Raw genomic sequence first — 21778 nt, 5'->3', positions numbered from 1 at the left:
AATACAAATTCTCTTCTGCTGGTATAATGGAGCTCCAAAAGTTGACGAACAACCCAATTTTCCCGGTCTTTTTTCTGGCCTTGTGGAAATTTAGGGTTTGTGAGAAGTCGCGAAACCCGTTTTTTTTTTTGGTCAAAACTCAATTTTCTGCATGCAGAAGTTTCGATTTTATCTTGACAACACTTTCGGCGCCACAAAAGTGAACAACTAAACATTTCAAATTGTTACTGTAGCAGAAATTATGATGCTCTAAAAGTGGACACACACATTTTCCCATTTTGTGTTTGCAGAACGTTAATTTAATTAGATCATGTGTTTTTTTTTTTACAATGTAGTCCACTTTGAGGAATGTGCCTTGTGAATTAACTCTTCATGTATATACAATGTAGTAAAAAGTAATATGTACGTTAATTTTTTTTCATATTCAATGTACAAAGTATTTTATTTCTTATATACATGCCTATTTTCTAAGCAAATCTGTAAATATATAGAAAATAAAGTGGGCGATATTTTTTTTACAAAGTTTGTATGTGAACATTGTTAATTACAATTCTCTTTTTAGAAGAAAAGATAATGGGAATAAGTACTTTATGAAACATGATTTTGTTTTTTCTTGTTTCGAGTGATTTCAAAGAAAACTACTGCCCAGTTTCAAAAGACAAGTTTTTCAAAAAGATTAAAAAGTTGTATGCAGGGTACGTGTCAAGACGACTCGACTCGTTTGGGAATGGCGCCCTCTAGCGCAGCGTTCACAACTATAGCACGCACGTACTAGTGAAAGTGGAGTCGAGTGTGTAAAACTTCCCCGAACTTCCGAAGTGAAAAAGATGGTGAAAGTAACTGTCGTTGTGTCAAATTCTCCGTGATTCAACCAAGTTTTCGGGTCTTTTGACCCGGGCAGCCGTTCGCCATGGGACTGTCTTTTAAGGTCAAGAAACGACTCACAAGGTGTGCCCAGTTCGCCTTTTTCTTGCTGTCCGGAATAGAATACGGTAGGTGAACCATGGAGGAACAGCGGCCGTGTGTACAATCTAGAGTGTAGTGTGTCCTCGCGCTACATCACGCCTGCGTGATTTCATGTCATACCCCTATGTGAAATCGGTAATCCTTACTTTTAGGACCCCGTTCCTATATAGGAAGGGAAAGACTCACCGAAACAGTTGACTAAATAATGACACTCAAAATTGACATTCTGATACTTCTTGGCACATCTAAACAATTGGCAATGACACCTTCTTGAATATCAGCAGTGGAAAGAGGGCAGGGCTTTGATTTATGAGGGAAATTCAGGGGTAAAAGACGACGATGACAACCAGAAAACAGACTCAAAAACCAAGATGGCAAACGTGAAAGCTCGATGCAATGAAAGCTCGTTGCTGATTGGCTGATAAAAAATAAACATCTTATTTATTTTTTTTGGCAGCCAATCAGCATCGGGCTTTCATTATGTAGGGCTTTCAGACTCAAAAACCAAGATGGCAAACGTGAAAGCTCAATGCAATGAAAGCTCGTTGCTGATTGGCTGATAAAAAATAAACATCTTATTTATTTTTTTGAGCAGCCAATCAGCATCGGGCTTTCATTATGTAGGGATTTCACTGTGTTGTGAGAACTACAACATGCACATCCGACTGCGAAAAAAGGTAGGAAAGTCACATTTTCTTTGAAAGTGCTTTCAAAATTATAACTAACATGAGTTTATATGAAGAAAAAAGACTGCTTTAGCCTGCAAAAGTCACTTTGGTACTGGACAGACATCTGCAAAAGTCAGTTTTGAACAGAACTTGTAAAAAATAGAGGTGTCCTAAAAGTAAGGATTACCGTGAAATCTAATGAAAAGGCACTGTGGCCTGCGCTGCAGGCATGTTGTACAGGAAAAAGGTAGCTTGAGTTTTAAACTCCAGCTGCTCATCGGAGCATCTGCATCTGCATCTGCATCAATACTGCTCAACACTCCTTGTTGCATTGCAGTTGGAGTAAACCGAGCAGGGTTGTGAGTGCGCATGGATGATTCTAGTTTCTTAAGAGCATTGGAGCTTGAGTTACTCAAGCTAATGAAAATGCACAATAAACACAATAATCCCACGCAGATGGGATTTCGTAAAAAGGATGCCACTTTGTCATGTTTGTAGAACTTCTTGAATCTTGTACTGTACAATGTCACTGTCAGTGTGAATATTTTCTTAGCAGATGCTTAGTATTTTGCTCAGTCCAAAATTGATGTTTTCCAACTTTATTGCAATAGTAGGGATGTACTGCAGATTTAGAAAGATGTACATGGCTAATTGTGGACCCTAGTGCTTTTTGTAACATTTGAATATGATCTGGCGATCGCCAGATCACATGTCGCCACGTTAAAAAGGCGATGGAAAGAATGTAGTAATAGTATCCAGATGCCACTTCAGCGGTTGAGTACAAAATCTATGGAGAGTCAACAAAATTGGAAAGATTTGAGGCTTTGCATGGTGGAGATACTAAATAATGAAAGGTTGGCAGAAACACCATGTGCGAATAATTTCTTAGCTCAGAGAATGGTTCTGAAAAGAACCAGAGGTATAAACTCGACGTTCCGGTCAGTATGCTCTGACCGTCTTCAGGAGAATGTTTAAACTCTAAGATGCCTAAACTCTGAAGACGGTCAGAGCATACTGACCGGAATGGTCGAGTTTATACCTCTGGTTCTTTTCAGAACCATTCTCTTAGTTGAGAAAATTGGAAATGTTTAGTCTTTTCAACATTTTTGCAATGACTGACCATTATATTGAGATGATACATGAAAGAAAAAAGTTGCAGTTACTCGACTACACTAATCTGTAAAGCGTATCTTCACTAAAAACGACCGATCTTGTTGAAAGAATGAGTTTATGTAGTAAATGTAAGGGGCCGTATCATAAGTCCGACGCCTCATAGGTCCGACGCCTCATAAGTCCGAAATTTATGAGGCGTCGGACTTACGAGGCATAAATCCGCCTCATAGGTCCGACGCCTCATAAGTCCGACCCCTCATAAGTCCGACAATAGACAAATGCTGTTTCGGACTTATGAGGTGTTGGAGCTATGACGCGTCGGACTTATGAGGCGTCAGACCTATGAGGCGGAATAAATAAATGTCATGCCTCAAAAGTCCGACGCCTCATAGGTCGGACGCCTCATAAGTCCGAAATAATGAGGTGTCGGACCTATGAGGCGTCGGATTTATGAGCCGACCCCAAATGTAGCACTGTGAATTTGAATTCTGGACTTTCCTGCAAGCTAAATTTATAGTTTTAAATTGGCAGTTCAATGACCATGGTTAATAAAAATCAGTTTCCTTGACTCGTTGGCCGGCAGGCAAAAAACAAATAATACCCCCCCCCCCCACCTTAAAAGATAGAAAAAGAAAGAAAGATAAAGGAACGACCTCCGAGGACAAAAGGGTACTTATTTTGAAAAGCTATGCTGTTCGAGTGTCATAGCTGTTGTAATGTCTCAGTTAACCACCTCGCGCCGGGATAATTTTTGCAGGAAGCAAGTCGAGTCGGCCGTGCCTGTGTATAAAACAGCCAGTGTTTTGTATAAAAACATCCATTGCGTGTTATCACGTTCTCCGACAGAAACTCGTCAACAAAATATTCAGGTACAAAAAAAATATTCCACAGTAGTTTTGAAAAATAATTTGACATTTTTTCTCCCTTGTTAAACAGCTTGCGTTTTGCCCACACTCAATTTGTATTTGAGTCAACTGGATGGTGATGCAACATTCTTTGGCATTGTCATGTCTGCGTATAGCCTCACCGGCATGCTGGCTGCGCCACTTTACGGTCTAGTCCAGGACCGGTTCAGAAGAACACAACTTATCATTTTGTTTTCAATTCTGTGGCCAATCGGAGGTGAGAGTAACAGTTAGAATGTGTTTTGACTGAGCAAAGTGAATGTAATCTTAACTCAAAAGGGCCCTGCCCGACCCAACCCAGCCCAGCCCAGCCCAGCCCAGCCCAGCCCAGCCCAGCCCAGCCCAGCCCAGCCCAGCCCAACCCAACCCAACCCAACCCAACCCAACCCAACCCAACCCAACCCAACCCAACCCAACCAAGCCCAACCCAACCCAACCAAGCCCAACCAAGTCCAGCCCAGCCCAACCCCACCCAACACAACTCAACCCAACCCAACCCAACCCAACCCAACCCAACCCAACACAACTCAACCCAACCCAACCCAACCCAACCCAACCCAACCCAACACAACTCAACCCAACCCAACCCAACCCAACCCAACCCAACCCAACCCAACCCAACCCAACCCAACCAAGCCCAACCCAACCCAACCAAGCCCAACCAAGTCCAGCCCAGCCCAACCCAACCCAACACAACTCAACCCAACCCAACCCAACCCAACCCAACCCAACCCAACACAACTCAACCCAACCCGACCCGACCCAACCCAACCCAACACAACCCAACCCAACCCAACCCAACCCAACCCAACCCAACACAACACAACTCAACCCAACCCAACCCAACCCAACACAACTCAACCCAACCAAGTCCAACCCAACCAAGTCCAGCCCAGCCCAACCCAACCCAACCCAACCCAACCTAACCCAACACAACTCAACCCAACCAAGTCCAACCCAACCAAGTCCAGCCCAGCCCAACCCAACCCAACCCAACCTAACCCAACCCAACACAACTCAACCAAGCCCAGCCCAACCCAACCCAACCCAGCCAAACCCAACCCAACCCAACCCAACCCAACCCAACCCATCCCAGCCAAACCCAACCCAACCCAAACCAACCCAACCCAACCCAACCCAACCCATCCCAACCCAGCCAGCCCAACTCAACCCAGTACAGCCCAACTCAACCCGACCCAGTACAGCCCAACTCAACCCGACCCAGTACAGCCCAACTCAACCCGACCCAGTACAGCCCAACTCAACCCGACCCAGTACAGCCCAACTCAACCCGACCCAGTACAGCCCAACTCAACCCGACCCAGTACAGCCCAACTCAACCAAACCCAGTACAGCCCAACTCAACCCAACCCAGTACAGCCCAACTCAACCCGACCCAGTACAGCCCAACTCAACCCGACCCAGTACAGCCCAACTCAACCAAACCCAGTACAGCCCAACTCAACCCAACCCAGTACAGCCCAACTCAACCCGACCCAGTACAGCCCAACTCAACCAAACCCAGTACAGCCCAACTCAACCCAACCCAGTACAGCCCAACTCAACCCAACCCAGTACAGCCCAACTCAACCCAACCAAGGCAGGTCCAGCCCAGCCCAGCCCAGCCTAGCTCATCCCAGCTAGTACAGCCCAGTCCCCAGTCCAACCAACCCATCCAAAACCCATTCCAGTTCAACCTAACCCAGCCAAACACAAGAACATGACTTCACACTCATTTTCTCAACTGCAGGCAGTTTTCTGTACTTTTACGGAGGTTCCAAATATGTCCTACTGGGCAGTAGATTAATTTCAGGTAAGAAAACTAGATCACCTATTTCCTAAACTTTAAAATGAAAGTTTTTTTATGCCAATAGCAACTTCTCTAAAGACAAAAAATCCTGACTGTATTAGTCCACGGTGAAGTAATTTCTTGCTCTTCAGCCAACAAAATTCCTAAAAATTTCACCAAGGCAAAAGATAAGATTTTCATTCTTGTGCCAGTAAAAACCAAGCTCACAAATCAGAAGTACAGAAAATATAGAAATGTGTTTCCAGATGTTACTTCTTGATTCTAATGTAGTTTGAAAAAAGTGGCAGACTGGTGGTTTTTATTCATATACCATTCTATTTTCTTTTACTGCATATTTTGGCTATCTGGTCTTTTAGTACACAGCATTCAAAACTTTTGAACCTTGTAGACTCTTTCAGCATTTCACAGACAAAAAGTGTGGCATTTGACAAACAAAACCATGCAATATGTACGATTAAAAAAAACGGAGTGGACGTTTTTTCATCATCTCCAGAGACCCACTCACATTTTTCAAATAATTGAATTGAAACAATGCTAGTCGGATATACATGTTTATAACACCTCCCCCACAGATTCTGTGTCTTGATTGGCCGAGAGCGAGTCACATGTTACTTTCTAATTTTGCTATCTTTCTGTGCACGGCCAAAAGTACTATGCACATAGCAACCAAAGTACTATACCATTAGCAACCAAAGTACTATTTCCACGGCGCGGTATTTGTGTGCAAATGCGTTGTGCGTAGCGCGTATTATTCCGAAGAGAGCGCGCTGCAGACTTGGGTTCAAACATTTCGTGAAGGGGTAGTTTTTAAGAGAGAAATACATTTTCCACCAATTTTGTATTGAAATTGAAGTTTATTTCAATTGTGTTCAGATTTAAATAATTTAAAATATTAAAATCAAGCAGAATCTGTGGGTGAAGTGTTATAAAACAAATATTGAATGCTTTATCTCGTGGTGAAGTAAAACTAGCCTCCCTTGGTGATCCATGGGCCATTCTATTTTCCCTCGGCTTCGCCTCGGGAAAATAGAATGGTCCATGGATCACCTCGGGAGGCTAGTTTTACTACACCACTCGAAGCATTCAATATTTGTATAATATATGGTCGATGATTGATTTTTTGAATATTTGGACCATTCTGCACGGTCCGACTTTAATTGCAGGTGTTGGTGCTGGAGCATTCGGAGCAATCTATGCTGACATTTCGCGGTCAACCACAGAGAAGGAGCGCGCCGCAGTCATGTCCGGTACCGGACTGTTTCGGCAAATTGGTATCCTGTTTGGACCAGCCGTCAATATACCACTCAACAGTTGTGACTTCTACATCGGGCCGTTGCACGTCAACAAATTCTCAGGGCCTGGTGTAAGTTTTTTTAACCCCTTAAGGACGGGGTGTAATGGGGACATTCCTCCACACATAGAGCAAGTGGCCCGCATGACTGCACAGCCTTTGTGTGGTAGCGGGACTGCACAAAAGCAGCAGCTGTGGAACTACCCACTAGCCATGTGCCATGGTATACCACAGCTGGCAACTGCATTCCAATGAGGATTAGCGGCCGTGGCCATGACCACTTCCCGTGCGCATGGGGTTAACAGTATGCATAGAAACCACAGCAGTCAGTGGCGTAGTGAGAAAATGTTCTGTGTTGGGGGACAGTGTTGTAGTACTCGTACTTGGTACTCGTACTCGAGTACTACTCGAGTACTTTATTTAGAGTACTCGTACTCAAAATGACGGTACTCATACTCGGGCAACAAAGTACTCTTACTCGACATGTTGAAATTGTACATTAGGAAATTGATACAAAAATTCCAATTTTCCTGAAAATGACAGCACAATTGTGTTTTCGTAATGCGGTTTTGTTTTAATAAAAGTCAAACAATACCACAGACACAAAATAGTTCTCTGTAAATGCATTGATTGGAAGCTTCATTTCGAAGACACAGTTATAAACGTGACTTTCTTCATTCTTGGTAAACCTTATATACAACACATTTCCACATTTTCTACATCTTCCAGCTCATTATGTTCATCCTCTTCACAATCCTGGAGATCGTCACGCTTTTCTGCTACTACGACGTCCCCCGCCTGCGAGAAGAAATGGAGGCCCGGAACGGAGACGGGAAACCAGACCCCGTCGAAGACGACGCAGGCACCAGACTAAATGGACACGACAGATCTCCTTCACCGAAGGACAGAGGCAGAGCTGGGGACGCACCCAAAAGCACCGAGGCAGTGAGCATCTGTGGTTGTGAAGAGCCAAAACAGTTGAAGCGCCTTGATGGTGAGTGTGTATAGTTTATTGTGGGTTTGAAGACAATCCCCATTTTAGAATGGTATTTGGACATTGGGCACAGTAAGTTGTGACTATACATCCCAGGGTTCTCCCCACGTACAAACGTGCGTATTGGCCCGATACGCTGGAATTGCGGCCCGATACGCCGACAAAAATGCCGATCACATTTTTCAGCCCCCGATACGCACAATATAATTATTATACAAGCCATTAAAATGCACAACATAATCGTTTCATACACCATTATTTCATCTTGACATGCAAAATCTTGACAAAAATCCCGCATTTCTGATGCATGCGTGATCAAAATGCACACGATGACGGGTCTTTCGCGTCAACCGCCAGCTACATATTAGCGCATACAGCACGGTACACTGGTTCCCTTCGCGTGCTAACAGTATCAATGCTATGATGAAGGACCGGAACCAGTGACTACTGCCTCGTGCGTGCATACATGATGATGATGTCGGCCGAAGTTGGATCGTAAAAACACCAAACAAACATCGATGGAGAAAGAGAATTTCTGCAAATTAATTCACAGAACGTGATCTTTATTTTCTGTGTATGTATTTTCCATTAAAATGACGAGATTGCAAAGCTCGAACTTGTGGCGAAACATCGTAGCGTGCTTCTTAGAAGCAGTAGGGCCGTACACAGTGCAGTAATGCACACTGATACTGCGCGATGTACGGCCGGCCAGACTGAATGTTGGCAGTGCCAGGGGCCGTGATCGATGTACGTTAAGCATAGTGGAATCAACCTCCTCAAATATATTTTTAATTAGGTGAGGCAAGTTTTAATCACTTCTGATGGTCAGTCTTGATAATTTTCGTGGTGCAAAGGAAAATAATCCAGGCACAAAACTACATGATTCCTTGTTCAATATGCTCCATTCAATCATGTGTTTTTATTCCTCCATGATTCAATCAGCAGCCCAAAAAAATGGCGAAATAATTTTTCCGACCTACCGACGCTATTTTGAAAGCCATGTAGTCGGAAGCAAAAGTGATTTTTTTCTTCACCTTAATTTCTTAATTTGAAACTTGCTTGTAAATATAATCCATACTTTCTAGATCAAGAAGGTTTAACACAGGTTTTGAAATGTTGATTTTTTTTTTTAAGTTAAAAACGTTGATATTTTTTTTCTCTAATTACAAAAAATATCACAAGATCTCCTCTAAATTTTAAGGAAATCTTCCTTAAAGACTCCCCAGATTTGCTCTAAAATGCACCAGAGAGCCTCTAAAGTTCAAAATTTTTCGGGGCCCTTAAGCGGGCCCCGAACCCCACGCCGTGGCTTCGCAGGTTGGTGAATCACAACAAAACTTCCCCCACAGGTTTGAAAAATCCTGAGGAGAACCCTGCATCCTTAATAAACTTATCCGTTACGCATTATGCCATGCCCACTTCGCATGTAGTCAACCAATAGGCTTCATTCACGAGTCGGCCATATTAAATTGAAAGCGAGGTTAAAATCTTCTTTTTTGGAACTTGCGAATAGAAATGGAAGTAATTAACTAAAGTTAATTACAAATTTATACCTGAGTCTGCTCTGGTGAATAATGTTAAATTTGTGCTTAAACATACCCTAATGTTTTAAGCCTCATTTAAAACAAAACAAATTGAAAGTGAGGCTGGGAACGCATTTAATAGTCTGGCACCATCCCATTCAATGGTTTACAATTTATAAATACACTCGGGGAACAAGGTCAGAAATGGCTTCCTCGTAATAAGGTCTATGGTTGCAGACCAGTAAATAAACTTCCATAGACCCAATGGTAAATGCTCACACTTCAGAAATTCGGGAAAAATACTCACAACTCTCCAAGGTGTTCAAGACACACATCAAATTAAAGCTTATTTCATCATCTTTCATTTTCTTTTCAATTTTCTGGGGGTTAACTCATGACTTTTAGGAGAAAATCCCATCCTAAGATGAGCACCCCTGAAAATAGTCCTGAAGCCCATCGCCATGTTGAAAAACGATGCATACACTCCATTGCAAAATAGAGCGCTTTAATTTCATCCAAATTGAACGGGACTACAAAGCTCACAGTCCTGTGCACGGCTTCCACCCATATTTTTTTACCAACACTCAAGTTCATGGCCCACAAAATGCTCAAATACTGAAGATTTTGAGGGCATGCAAATCGTGATTTGGCCGGCGCAAGCAATTTCGGACCAATTTACTGGTCTGCAACCCTATGGTGGAAAGTTGCCCAGGTAATCAAATAGAATGAGAAACTTGGATTGGTTTATAGACCTTATGTGTAGCGGCCATCTTAGAGGGCATCTTTTGTAATTATAATTCAGTAACAGTTGAATGGACCAAAGGTTCACTCATGCATATCCTAGCAAAACAAAGGCATTGCCCTCTAAGAGGGCAGCTATGCACAAGGTCTATAATGGTCGCATCTACAGCTGTCTTTTGTAAAGATCAAGTGGTAATCACCTAGACCCGTGAACTTGGCGTTGTATACAACGCCACGTTGTTGTGTATTTTTGAACCTAGCGAAATCGGTCCGCCATACATAATTCTGTATGGATGTTGAGTACTCACCTAAAAATCTAAATTTGCCCGTCCGTTTGTTCAGGCTGTGTAATTTCGACGAAATTTGCCATCAATAAAGACCCATACGAACGTGTAGAAATTAGATTTTAACCCGACAAGTGACCCTGACAAATGACCCCGGACGAGTACCCGGGTCATTTGCGTGCAAAATTATCGGAGCCCTCTGAGCTACCCGTCTGCTTCCTGTCGCTTGGACAGATTGACGGCTGTTTCATGTCGCAACCCCGAAAAAAAAACCCCGCAGACGATTGGCTGCTCGGCTCATCTCGTGTACGTGTGCGCCCGCGTGCGGTGCGGTGAGAGAGGAAAGGACTTGAAACTTGTCTAAAACAATATGTCTCTTTTAGCTGCGACAGTAAACAGCCGTCGAATCATACAAAACAGGACGGTACAATAAAACAGTATGCGCATGCGTCAGTTGGGAGAAAATGGCAGCTAGCAGGACTTCATGAACCGGTGCCAGAATTTTCCTCAAATTTTGTCAAATGCAAGTTTTGACGTACAAACAGATTTCAAGACAGCTTCATATGTGAGTACTTATTACATGGGCAAAATGACGTCCAGTGTGTGTAACAGAGGGAGTCAGAGGGACAATTTCGCCAGGTTCGAAAATACACAACAGCGTGGCGTAGTTTACAAGCCACGTTCACGGGTCTAGTAATCACCATGCACTGAAAAGGATTCTGAACAACTTCACCTCAGCTTCCCGCAATGAAGCTACCAGTATTGGTGAGTCAAAATGTCCCCGGAAAAAGGCCAGCACCATTCGGGGCGATTCACAATGCAGTGCGCCACCAAGAGTTTGCCTTTGTGGGAGATGGTCGACAAATTCACAGTGCGGGACATTTGAAATAGTTCGTTTTTCCAGTCAGTAGTTTCGTAAGCGTATGATTGGTGTATCTGTTTGCCCTATTGTTTTCTTTTTATCAATGTGGTGTTTTTTTGTGAGGCGGCAGAACGCTATGCCCCAATCTATAGCAAATTAGTTCAAGTTGTCTGTAAACATGAAAAATGGACTCTCCATGGCAAACTCTTGGTGGCGCACTGCATTGTGAATCGCCCGAATTGCAGAGCTTCTTCCAGATATTTAAAGTGCACGATTCTACCGACAACTTGTCTGGAACCCGTCCCGGATGTGCCTTGAGACAGGTCCTATAACGTCACTGATTTTGCTGCTTCTTCTGTTTGCAGCATTATTGAGAGAAGAAGTTGTGGTGGTTCTGACTGCTTCGTTTGTCTTCTTCTTCAACCAGTATTGCTTAGAGGTAAAGCGAGTCAACGAGTCCTTGCATGATGTGACAGCCTGGAATCGTCTTTGACTAAAATCAATTTCTTAAATGTTTTTTGGAAAGGTCACCAATTTTTTTTTTTACCTGATTTGTACTTTTTGGGGGCAAATTATGGGATTGAGGATATTGTCTAACCCTAACTCCTTAAGCTTTTTGCAAGGATGCAACCTCAATCCTGCAAAATCCTCCAACTGCCTCCATGTAAAATTTGCATAACAGCCTCAATCCTGCAAAATCATCCGTTATTTCTCGAATGTGGTCCTTGGAGGGGTGACCACTGCCTCAATCCTGCAAAATCCTCCAGCAATCACTGTGAATATGTTGAGGCAGAGCCAGTGACATATCCTGGAGCATGCAGTGCGCAGGATTCCAAGAAATGTATAATGCAGGCCTAAATTTATTTTAAAAAGTTAACAACACAAGGTCCGGTCTAAGACCTTAACACAGTGCATCCTCCAAAATGCCATATTATAGCCTCAATCCTGCAAAACCTCCATTTTTGCAAAGAGGATTTCGGAGGATTTGGGAAGGTTAGGGTTAAAAAAAAAGTTATTCTCCGTGAAAGCTTTGTAGGTTTTTATTAATACATGAGGTAAAACCTTCAATACCTAGTGACTAAGTCGTACTTTTTTTGTGTGTGTATCAAGACTGGTTTGACAGTAATGACGAGGCGGTTACTACAATTTGGCGGTGTGGAAAACAGTATCATGTTTACATTGGCAGCCGCGCTGGTGAGTAGCTACTTCTCAAGTGGAAAACTTGCTTTTGGTTAGCAAAATACGAGGTCTTTACTGGGATAGGCAACAACTGCACAGTTTTTCATATTTCATTACAAAAAAAAAAAAATTACCCGGGCCCTTTGAGTCAACTTGAGTGGTGGTGCAAAGTGAAAGAGTTATGTATAGGCCAAAAAAAAAGTCTCCGGTTTCTGGTATGGAGCTTGCCCAAAAAGTGGTGCGGCGATGCCGCTTTTTGGTTTTTTTTACCTTCTTTTTTTGCTTCAAATGTCGGCTGATGACTGCAAATGGTGCCCGACTAAACTTAGTGCAAATATATGTGAGTCCAGAGAGGCCACATAAAGCTTATTCTCGGCCATAACTCATTCTAAAAACACGTTAAAATTGTGCAGCAGCAGGATTCCAGTCAAACCAGTGAGTTTGGCGATTTTGAGACATCATCTTTCATTGAAAAAAAAACTTTTTCATTTTGCCGACGCGCATAGCTACGGCGACGCGCGCGCATACCAGAAACCGGAGACTTTTTTTTTTGGCCTAAGCATGCATTAACCAGTTTGCGCCGGGATTATTTTGACATTGACAGGACCCAGGCACGGGATTATTTTTCACGAATTTGATGCCAGACGGATTCAGGCCGTCATCTGCGGGTAGCATATCCTGATATTTCCGGCCTTGCTTGTTCAATTGTTGCGCATTTATCCGTCATCCATTCCCGAATACCGCAAAACGTTTGTGTGTACGCACGTCATCTGACATGATCGGGTTAAGTGCGGTGGCATGGGCTAAACATCACAAAATTTAAGGTCTTTACTTGAACAGGCAACAGACATAGCATCTTTGATAATTTCGTTGGTTGCCCTAGTCTCTGAGGTTTTCATCTTCCCTGGAGTCTAATTGGTCTAGTTCTCAAGTAGATTAAGGATGAAGTGCCTATTTTTATGCATGTAAATATTTCCATTTAGTTTATGATAATACCATTAAGATAGATAGCCAGACTAATATTGGTCACTTCCATGATAAGTAATAGGCTATCAACTTCGGTCCAAAAAGGCAAGGGTTTGCATTTCTAAGATTTCTCATTTCTGTGGACTGAGTATTAAACCGTGAACTGTTCTGTTTGATCTTTTACAGCTGATTATCAGTTTCCTCTCGGTTAATTTCGTCAGCAAAATCATCTCGGATCGTGTCATGTTGATCACCTCCTCGATTGTGGAATCGCTGCCATTTATATTGCTCATGGTGTTTTACCCGAATGCCGTTCCAGGTAAGGGCTAGCAAACAACCTGTCTGTGGGAAGCGGCTACGGCTGCTTCCATAGGTGTATGTGTCATTGCAAGCCATAGTCAAGCAGTTCAGATGCGGCCTTATTTTAGACATTAAAGCTACAGTCCATCATTTGTAATTTGTGCATTTTGCTCGTTTGAAGCAACAAAAGAGTTCAAAATCTAATGAAGGATACTGAGCAACTAACCTGATGAAGTTTCAGCTAAGCTTCAGCTGTACATTCCGAGAAAAGCAGCATTCTAAGATCTCAATTTCAAATCAAAAGTTACTGAATCATGTTTTGAATTGCAGCTATACGCGGCGTCGCGCACTGATCCGACGAATTATAGCAACCGCGCGCGCGTGTGCGTCGTTCCAATACTTGTGCGCGCTGCACTGAATAACAAAACAACTACTAATTTAAATTTTCCTACGGTGCTTCTTAAGAATCATCGTTGGAAATGCCTTCTTTCGTTGATTACTTCAAAATGACAGCTTCCCAGAAAGAATAATTTCACAGGGAGTTTAGTTCCCTTACTATCTTTCAACCAAGTTTGTTTTTCAACAATAATTACGCCAGTTACTTTTCGGATGGCTGCAAATGATGGACTATAGCTTTAAGACTGTAAATCGAAGTTGCCACTACTGTGACCTTTTTTTGCAAAGTTACGGAAAAGCCAATCACGTTTAGACTTCAAATAAAGTTGATTTTTTGGATCCAGTTCAGCTTTTCCGGTGTCCATTTCTTGCCTCAAACAAGAAATGTGGGGTGGGGTGCTGTGGGGTGCTGTGGGGTGCTGTGGTCCAATGGTTACGGTGTTCGACTTGTGTGCCGTGGTACATGGGTTCGAATCCTGACCGTGGGAACATGGTGCTTGCAATCCTGAGCAAGGCGCTTTACCATTATTGCTTCGTCCTTCGGATGGGACGTGAAGCCGTAGGTCCAGTGTGTTGTGTAATGCACGTTAAAGAACCCAGTAACACTTATCGCTAAGAGAAGGGGTTTGCCCCGGTGTTTCTGGCAGTGGCTGCTTAATGCGCCGCAGCACCTTGTATACCATTATAAAGGTGCTACATAATGGTTCTCATATTTCCCATGTTATTCATTTACCTGTCTCTAATAATAGACATAATTTCCAGCGCCTTGAGTACCTGATTGTTGATAAATACGTGCGCTATATGAAACTTCGGTATTATTATTATTGTAATTAATGCATGCGTGTGACGTATTTCCACCACTGACTCTGCTCCAGAAGCAGGGTCTGTGGTGGCTGACCCGGGTGAGACCTGAGAATGACGTTTGAGCTAATCGAACGGCACAGGGCTATCCCGAGTCAATCCCAGGCCTGCAACTTTTCCTCGGATCCGCTGATTTCCTCGTTTTTTTTACTTCCCATGAATGCCATTACAAATTGAAAAACACTGTACAAAGTCTTGTGTGGTTTGGAATTTCCTCGTTTTCTCTAAATTCCCAGTTGCATGCCTGCAATCCGGGTGAGCTACTCGAATGCACCCATAATCTGATTGAGATATTGAGATTCTGTTTGCACGATACTGTCATTTTCAGGACGAGACAAAAACCTGTGGTGGTTTGCAAGCTTATCGGTTGTCTTAATGGCTGCCTTGCCATATGTGTACATCTCCACGGTCGCCTTGTTCTCCAAGGTGACTCCTGTTGCTACGCAAGGTGAGGCCTCGACAAGTTTCTTCTCTTAACCATCCAAAACAGTTATCCGCTGACTACTTCGTTTTTCACTTCACACTTTTGCCAACATGCTTGTTACCTGATTAATTATATGTGGTAGCAAGCATGTTTTAGACGCCATTTAAAAAAAACGAAGTGAAAACACCTAAAAAGCTGCCACCGCTGCAGTGCTATCACATTATTGTCCAACTACAGGGGTGCATACCTTGCCAAAAATCACAATGAGCATTATTCCCCTCATTTGATACCGACCAAACCCCCTGGCTGATGGCCTATAAGGCATACATTGCTGATTCACTCATGCGTTTGAAACAAGTCTCGTCTCAGTTTAAGTGTACAGCTTATAGAATTTCTGTCAATAGGGGGCGCTGTTCAAAACCGAATTCATGGTCATGTCAGACATTAGGTGTCGCTATAAGCGTTCCACGGGATGTTAAAATAAAAGAGCCAATCGCGAAAAATAGGATTTGAGGCAAAATAAATATTAAGCATATGAAAAAGCCCTTTATTTTAAACCCCATTATCATAGTATCATGACTTTCTCCGAACGCATATTTTTCAGTTGGGGGGGGGGGGGGAGGAGGGGCCGTTGCCTATAATTGTTCTCATGAGAATGACAGCAGCTATGCTCAGTGGTGATCACGATGATGAAAATGGCAATTACAACAAAGTTGATATTGATGATGATAAATACACTAATACTAACGATAAAAACTCTCCTATCTAATCGCAGGCTTCATGCAGGGGATTCGTCAAGCAGTGACCGGGGTCGGAACCATCATGGGTCCCTTGTGGGCAGGCACCTTGGAGCACTGGCCTTTCGAAGCGTTAGCTGTCATGGTGGCATTTTACTTCTTGCTCCTGGTAAGACTGATACAAAAGCGACACGGTTTTAGGGGAAGAGTGGCGCAAAGACACTCGTCCCGAGATGTCATTGTTGTCGTTTAGTCACTTGAGTCGAGTCTGATTTTGAGTCTTGAGTTGTTTGGTTCACGTACGAGTCATAGGTTATTTGTCTCAAGTGTGAATCGGAGTCACAAGTCATTTGTGAATGTGTATGTATGTACATGTAATGTACAGGTAGGCCAATTCATTGTACAAAAGTGTGCATGTATGTGAACACGTATTCTTAGATACATGTACAGTCGAGTCTTGTTAATACAACCTCGCTCGGACCTAGCCAAATTGTTTGTTATATCAGAATTTTGTATTAAGAGGAACATCAGTCCCATTCACTGTGCACATAAATGCACAGTCGGGACTAAGGCTTGTTGTTTGTTATAACCAGAATTTTGTATTAACAGAGTTTGTACTAAAGAGATTTGACTGTATACTGTGATGAGATTGCAGACGATTACATGTTCTGTGTGTCTTTTTCTCTTTCTTGTAGATTATGATCACGCTGTCATGGAAATGTCTGAAACCGCATTCAGACACAGCTGCAGCGAGACGTGTGCCAGTCAGCGACGAGATTGATGAGACAAAGCCACTCCTTACGGAGACAGACTTCAGTGATTATGGAGTATCATAAAGTTTAACCATTTCATTTTGTGTCGCCTAAACAAAGTATATATTGGGGGGTGGGGCATTGGCATTTGCCCCACCAAGTTTTTTCCTTGCCCCCCCCCCCCCCCCGTTTTTTTCCCAACACTTTATCAACAAATAAATTGATTATGTTTATTTTCTTCGCTGTTAAGATTCATAACATGTGGACACATTTTGGGCCAGTGAAAGCATTATAAACATTGGTACTTTGGTAGACAAAACACACCACACATGCATGCAATTAACAGCCATAGATAGTGTGCAGCCCTTCTTTGTACATTCGTTATACACCATTCTGCGGTTTGATACATTTCTCATTCATACAAATGACTACACCTCTAAGTTGCTCTAGTGGCTTTTTTCCCGGACCATTGACAATGGGCACGCGCGTGTACACAGGCTTAAGACTTTATTTTGACTGCCCCCAAAAATACTTCCTTGCCTCCCAATTCCCGCCAAATGTTAGAGTCTGGTGCTGCCACTGATGACCGTTTGACCGTAAGTTTGTTAAAGTTTTTGGAATTATTCTGATTTCGTAAATATTCACCCGAATTCCATAAACTTGACCACAAGGGTCATTGAGTAGCAAAGATGGTCAAAGGTCAACTGAGGTTAATAATGATGAAAAATTTGCAGTTTTGGGAGAAAGTTTATAACATTGTACATGCTTTCATGGGTTTTGATGAAAACTTACATGCAGTGACCCTTGGGTGGGACGACACAATTCTTCATCGGAGTACTCAGGTCAAAGGTCATGTATGGGTCATTAGAAATCATTGTTCAAATATGCTTCAAATGTTTCTTTGTCGACAGAATTTGATGGATTTTAATGTCACTTGGATGGAGTGATCCTTGGGTAGGGTTCATCACAATACTTCCGAAGTTGGAGGTCAGTCATCCAGGGGTCATTTGAGGTCGTTTAAACATGCGTAAATTTTTTTAAGAACACAAAGCATGGATTGACCGCTGGAAAAGAGCGACATGCGATCAGTGGGTCACCTGTTCATTTTGAAATACATGTGCATGCATTATCATGTGATTCACAGACATAATTTTGCAGGAAACTTGGTAAAATAAGGGCCAGTACCATTAAACTCAGGATTTTACATTGTTAATGGTAATATATCAAAATATTTGTAGATTGTTGGATTAAAACTTGTGTTCACTGTTAATCTGGTGAATTATAATACAGAGTGAGTGAAAAAAAAAGCGGCACCCCCCAAAAAAATATATATTCCATATTTAAACAATATGTAGCACCAAATATGATAATGTCTGGAAAGCCAATTTCATAAGCTACTGTTAGATAAAAAAAATACTGAAATTGCTCAATTCGTTAAAAAAAAATCACCATTTAAACGCACTGACCCAAAACCTGTTTCGTCTAAAAAACCAAGCAGTTTATTGTGTATTCCGACTGTTTGGAACAATAAAGAAAATGACACAGAATACTTGTTTCAACAACTGTCAACAAGTGCAGTACACCATATCAACAACCCTGGTTAGGTAACAATATGATTTATAAAATTCCCTTTTTTTTAAAGACGGGCCTTTATAAGGACTTTGTTAAACTTTTAACTTTTAAATGGGGTTTTATCGCTGGTGATGTTTAAAAACAATTGTAAGGTCGATTCATGAAATCGCATCTTTGGACGAAAGATTTAGGTCATTGTGTTGAAATGGTGATATTCTTTGAACGAATTGAGCAATTTCAGTAATTTGTATCTAAAAGTAGCTCATGAAATTGGCTTTCCAGTCTTTATTATCTTTGGCGCTACATATTTTTTTAAAATATGAAATGTAATTTTTTGGGGTTCGGGTTTCGCTTCTTTTTTTGCGCCCTGTATATTGCCGGTAGGCTGTTATATTTTTTTTATAGAAAATGTGTCAGGGTCAAAACCATAAACTCAGGTTTTTACATCGTCATAATTATGCTTATTGTAATATATCGAAATATTTGTGGATTGTTGGAGTTAAAAGTTGTCTTCACAGTTAAGCTAGTGCCTCGGGTATTATAATATTATATTTTGTTATAGAAAATGTATAAAACCTATTTTCCGGATATTGAAGACTTTATTTTTCTATTGAAAGTTTGTATTTTTCCTCTTAATTTCATCTATTTCTATATCAATATAAAATTCGACCACCAGTTTCGGAACCAATGATATGCATATACATTTCCAATTTTGTACTGCAGTAATGTGGAAATCCGAAAATAAAATGAAGTAAAACAAGAAACTTTCCCAAAAACCAAAAAAACATGGAATTTTATACGTGTGATTCATTTGGGGTCTTTATAAATTGGAGTAGTTTTCTTTAATTTTGTTTTGGAGGACATTAAGAAACTCATAATTTCCGGACAGAATCATGACTCAAATTGATAAAATTTACTAATTTTGAAGGAAATGTTTGGGAAAAGAATGTTGCAACCTGACGTCACTTTTTTCTTCATATATCATCTCAATGAAGGTCATTCATTGCAAAAATTCACTGCTGGATCTAACAAAAAATCTGTTAATCACGCAGAATTACACGAAACGCACTACAAACACTAACACTCATATACAGATGTTATACAAATTTCTCTAAGAAAAAAAAAAAAAAACATTTATAAAATTTCCTTTAAAAATAAGTAGGTAAACATATATATATATTTTTTAAAGTGGCGCGTGTCTAGCCTAGCTGTGTAGTCGTACATATCAGGGAATCTTAACGTTCGGACTCGGGACTGCTATATCCCCCGCGTATATATGCAAGGCCTTGTTCGAAGCGATTAAAGCATGTTCACAACAAAGTTTGCCATATTCTTCTGGCTAGGATCACCGATTTTACAGAATTCTGCTAGAAATCTGCTAAACATTCCTTCTGCTAAATGTTCTGCTAGATTCGTTCTTTTTTCCAAACAGATTGTCAAGCCGAAAATCGGCTAAAACGGTCACCCTGTACGCTGCTAATACAATGCAAAACATTTTGTCGTCTGTTTATTTTTTTTCTCCCTACTCCTTCGTCCAATCAAATTGCCAGGATTGACGAGAAGATGTCGCCTATATACTTCTGACCAATGAGAGACAGGCCACGCGAGCCACGCGTGCTACGTCACAGATACTTCTTGGAATGACCTCCCGTCTTTAAAAAAAAATAGGGCATATTTTTCCAGAAACTGATGCTGCTCCATCTGGAAATGAAGACTATTGCTTCATATTTGTTTCTTTTTCTTGAACTGACAATTTCCATTAACGATTATATTTTTGGCATTATGTTTAATAGACCTAAGTGGAGAAAATTAGTATGCGGAGAAATATACACTGAGTTCCTTGACCCAAGGCAGCGAAACGACAGGGTATGGATGGGCAACAGCGATATAAAAATATGGCACTTTTCACCTCCATATCATTACGCCGTGGAAATTTACCGAGAACGGGGTCAACGGACACTGTACTGGAAGGCAGCTTGCAATGTCTTCCCGCTATTTTTGGTCAGTCGCCCAAAAAATTGCCTCAAATTTCACAGGCAAAACTTGAGAATTTTACCTCCGAGTCGGCCGTCCAGCTTCAGGTCCCCAACGCAGAAACTTGTACATCATACCCTGGAGTCGTCATGGGCGCGAAAAAACATCAAATTTGGACACTTGGAGTCTTGCAATTCGACCAGAAAACCGGCCCCGTCACTGCAACATTTCGACGCACTCGGACATGTTGCGTCGTCGTCACCCATACTGAAAAAACTGACTTGCTTTGCTGTAGGCCTACAGGACTTGTAACAACTTTTGTTTCACAGACTGAACTGGACTTCGCAACTGCATTCCTTTGAATGCTCATTTTGTGCTGAACTAAACTGAATGGACACATGGAATTTATGTGAACTCATAATTTTGTCGAATGATCTGAATGACATTTTTGGAAAATACTGAAGTCAAGCTTTTGGAGTTCGTCGGGGTAAGTCCAACTTTAAATAAGGAATTATCGAGGTGAGTGAAAATTTAACTTCTCCTCCGGTCACACAGAACTAAAAGCGGAAGAAGCGTCGCGATACTTTGCATTTTGAGCAATATGGCGCCGGATAATCTTCCTGCATTTTCAACCTACTTGAAAGTAAAGTGGGGCCAGAAAAATGTATCTCTCTGACTTTAGTCCTCAAATCGCATTTAATGAGAACACTGTTAATGTTATTTACAACTAATGTATTGCATTTTGTACATGGGGTTGTAGTTGCATTGTTGAATATTTTGCGCTAAAATTCTGTAATTCTTCTCTTTAAGTATCTCATTTTGTTAATATTAGAATAAGCATGATACATGTGTGGTTGTTGTCAACAAAATGGCAACCATTTTGAGTATCCTATGCATTGAGTTTGTCTTTTGTATTGCTGAATATCGGTACGTTGAAATGCCATTCCTGTAGGCGAAAGCCCGTTTGAGTAATTTGCATGTGAATACCTGCCATTTTTTTTGTCAAAAACATATAGCCCACTTGTGCATGCCTTTTGGTGCATTGCGCTTTTCATGCATTGTTTCAAAAGCGATATCGAGAGCGAGTGGTGCACGTGAGCGGCTCGTGGCCAGCGCAGTGTGGGCGTGTTCATAGACTCCCGATGATTCTTATTGGTCAAAAAGTTGAAAGGCCGCGCGCGCGGTATGCGGCCAGGTGCACCGTCTTTGCTACACTTTCAAAGACATCCCAGCAAGGGGCTTTAGGGATTTACTCAAAAGTTGGAGTAAACCTGTTTGGATTTTTGTTAAGAATGGAGGGTTCCTTGGAATTTGGTTTGCCTTTTTGTTATAATTGTATTAAAATTACTTGTTTAAATCGTACCAGAACAAAATTTAGTTTCCAGCTTATATTTAATTATTTAAAAATGTCATGAAAAACCTGAACACCATGAATTCGAGGAGTTAACAACGGAGCCAAC

At 41.7% G+C, this 21778-nt stretch overlaps 1 protein-coding gene across 1 annotated transcript; it reads left to right on the top strand.

Annotated features, from left to right (window-relative positions):
- The first annotated feature begins 756 nt into the window (after positions 1-756).
- LOC119746112 (major facilitator superfamily domain-containing protein 8-like) lies at positions 757-16961 on the top strand. The gene is made up of 11 exons (XM_038222906.1): positions 757-992; positions 3684-3869; positions 5403-5465; positions 6626-6825; positions 7483-7747; positions 11523-11596; positions 12268-12351; positions 13489-13621; positions 15188-15307; positions 16059-16189; positions 16716-16961. The coding sequence occupies exons 1-11, from the start codon at positions 911-913 to the stop codon at positions 16854-16856; spliced, it is 1479 nt and encodes a 492-aa protein (XP_038078834.1). The 5' UTR covers positions 757-910; the 3' UTR covers positions 16857-16961.
- Positions 16962-21778: the final 4817 nt, after the last annotated feature.

Source organism: Patiria miniata, unplaced genomic scaffold (assembly GCF_015706575.1).
Source record: "Patiria miniata isolate m_02_andy unplaced genomic scaffold, ASM1570657v1 HiC_scaffold_7, whole genome shotgun sequence".
NCBI lineage: Eukaryota > Metazoa > Echinodermata > Asteroidea > Valvatida > Asterinidae > Patiria > Patiria miniata.
This window is presented reverse-complemented; position numbering and strand designations above follow the sequence as displayed.

Coding starts and splice junctions, on each gene's coding strand:
- LOC119746112 (XM_038222906.1), top strand. CDS start 911: ATGGGACTGTCTTTTAAGGTCAAGAAACGACTCACAAGGTGTGCCCAG. Junction 5,466..6,625: donor GGGCAGTAGATTAATTTCAG/GTAAGAAAACTA, acceptor CTTTAATTGCAG/GTGTTGGTGCTGGAGCATTC. Junction 16,190..16,715: donor CATTTTACTTCTTGCTCCTG/GTAAGACTGATA, acceptor TCTTTCTTGTAG/ATTATGATCACGCTGTCATG.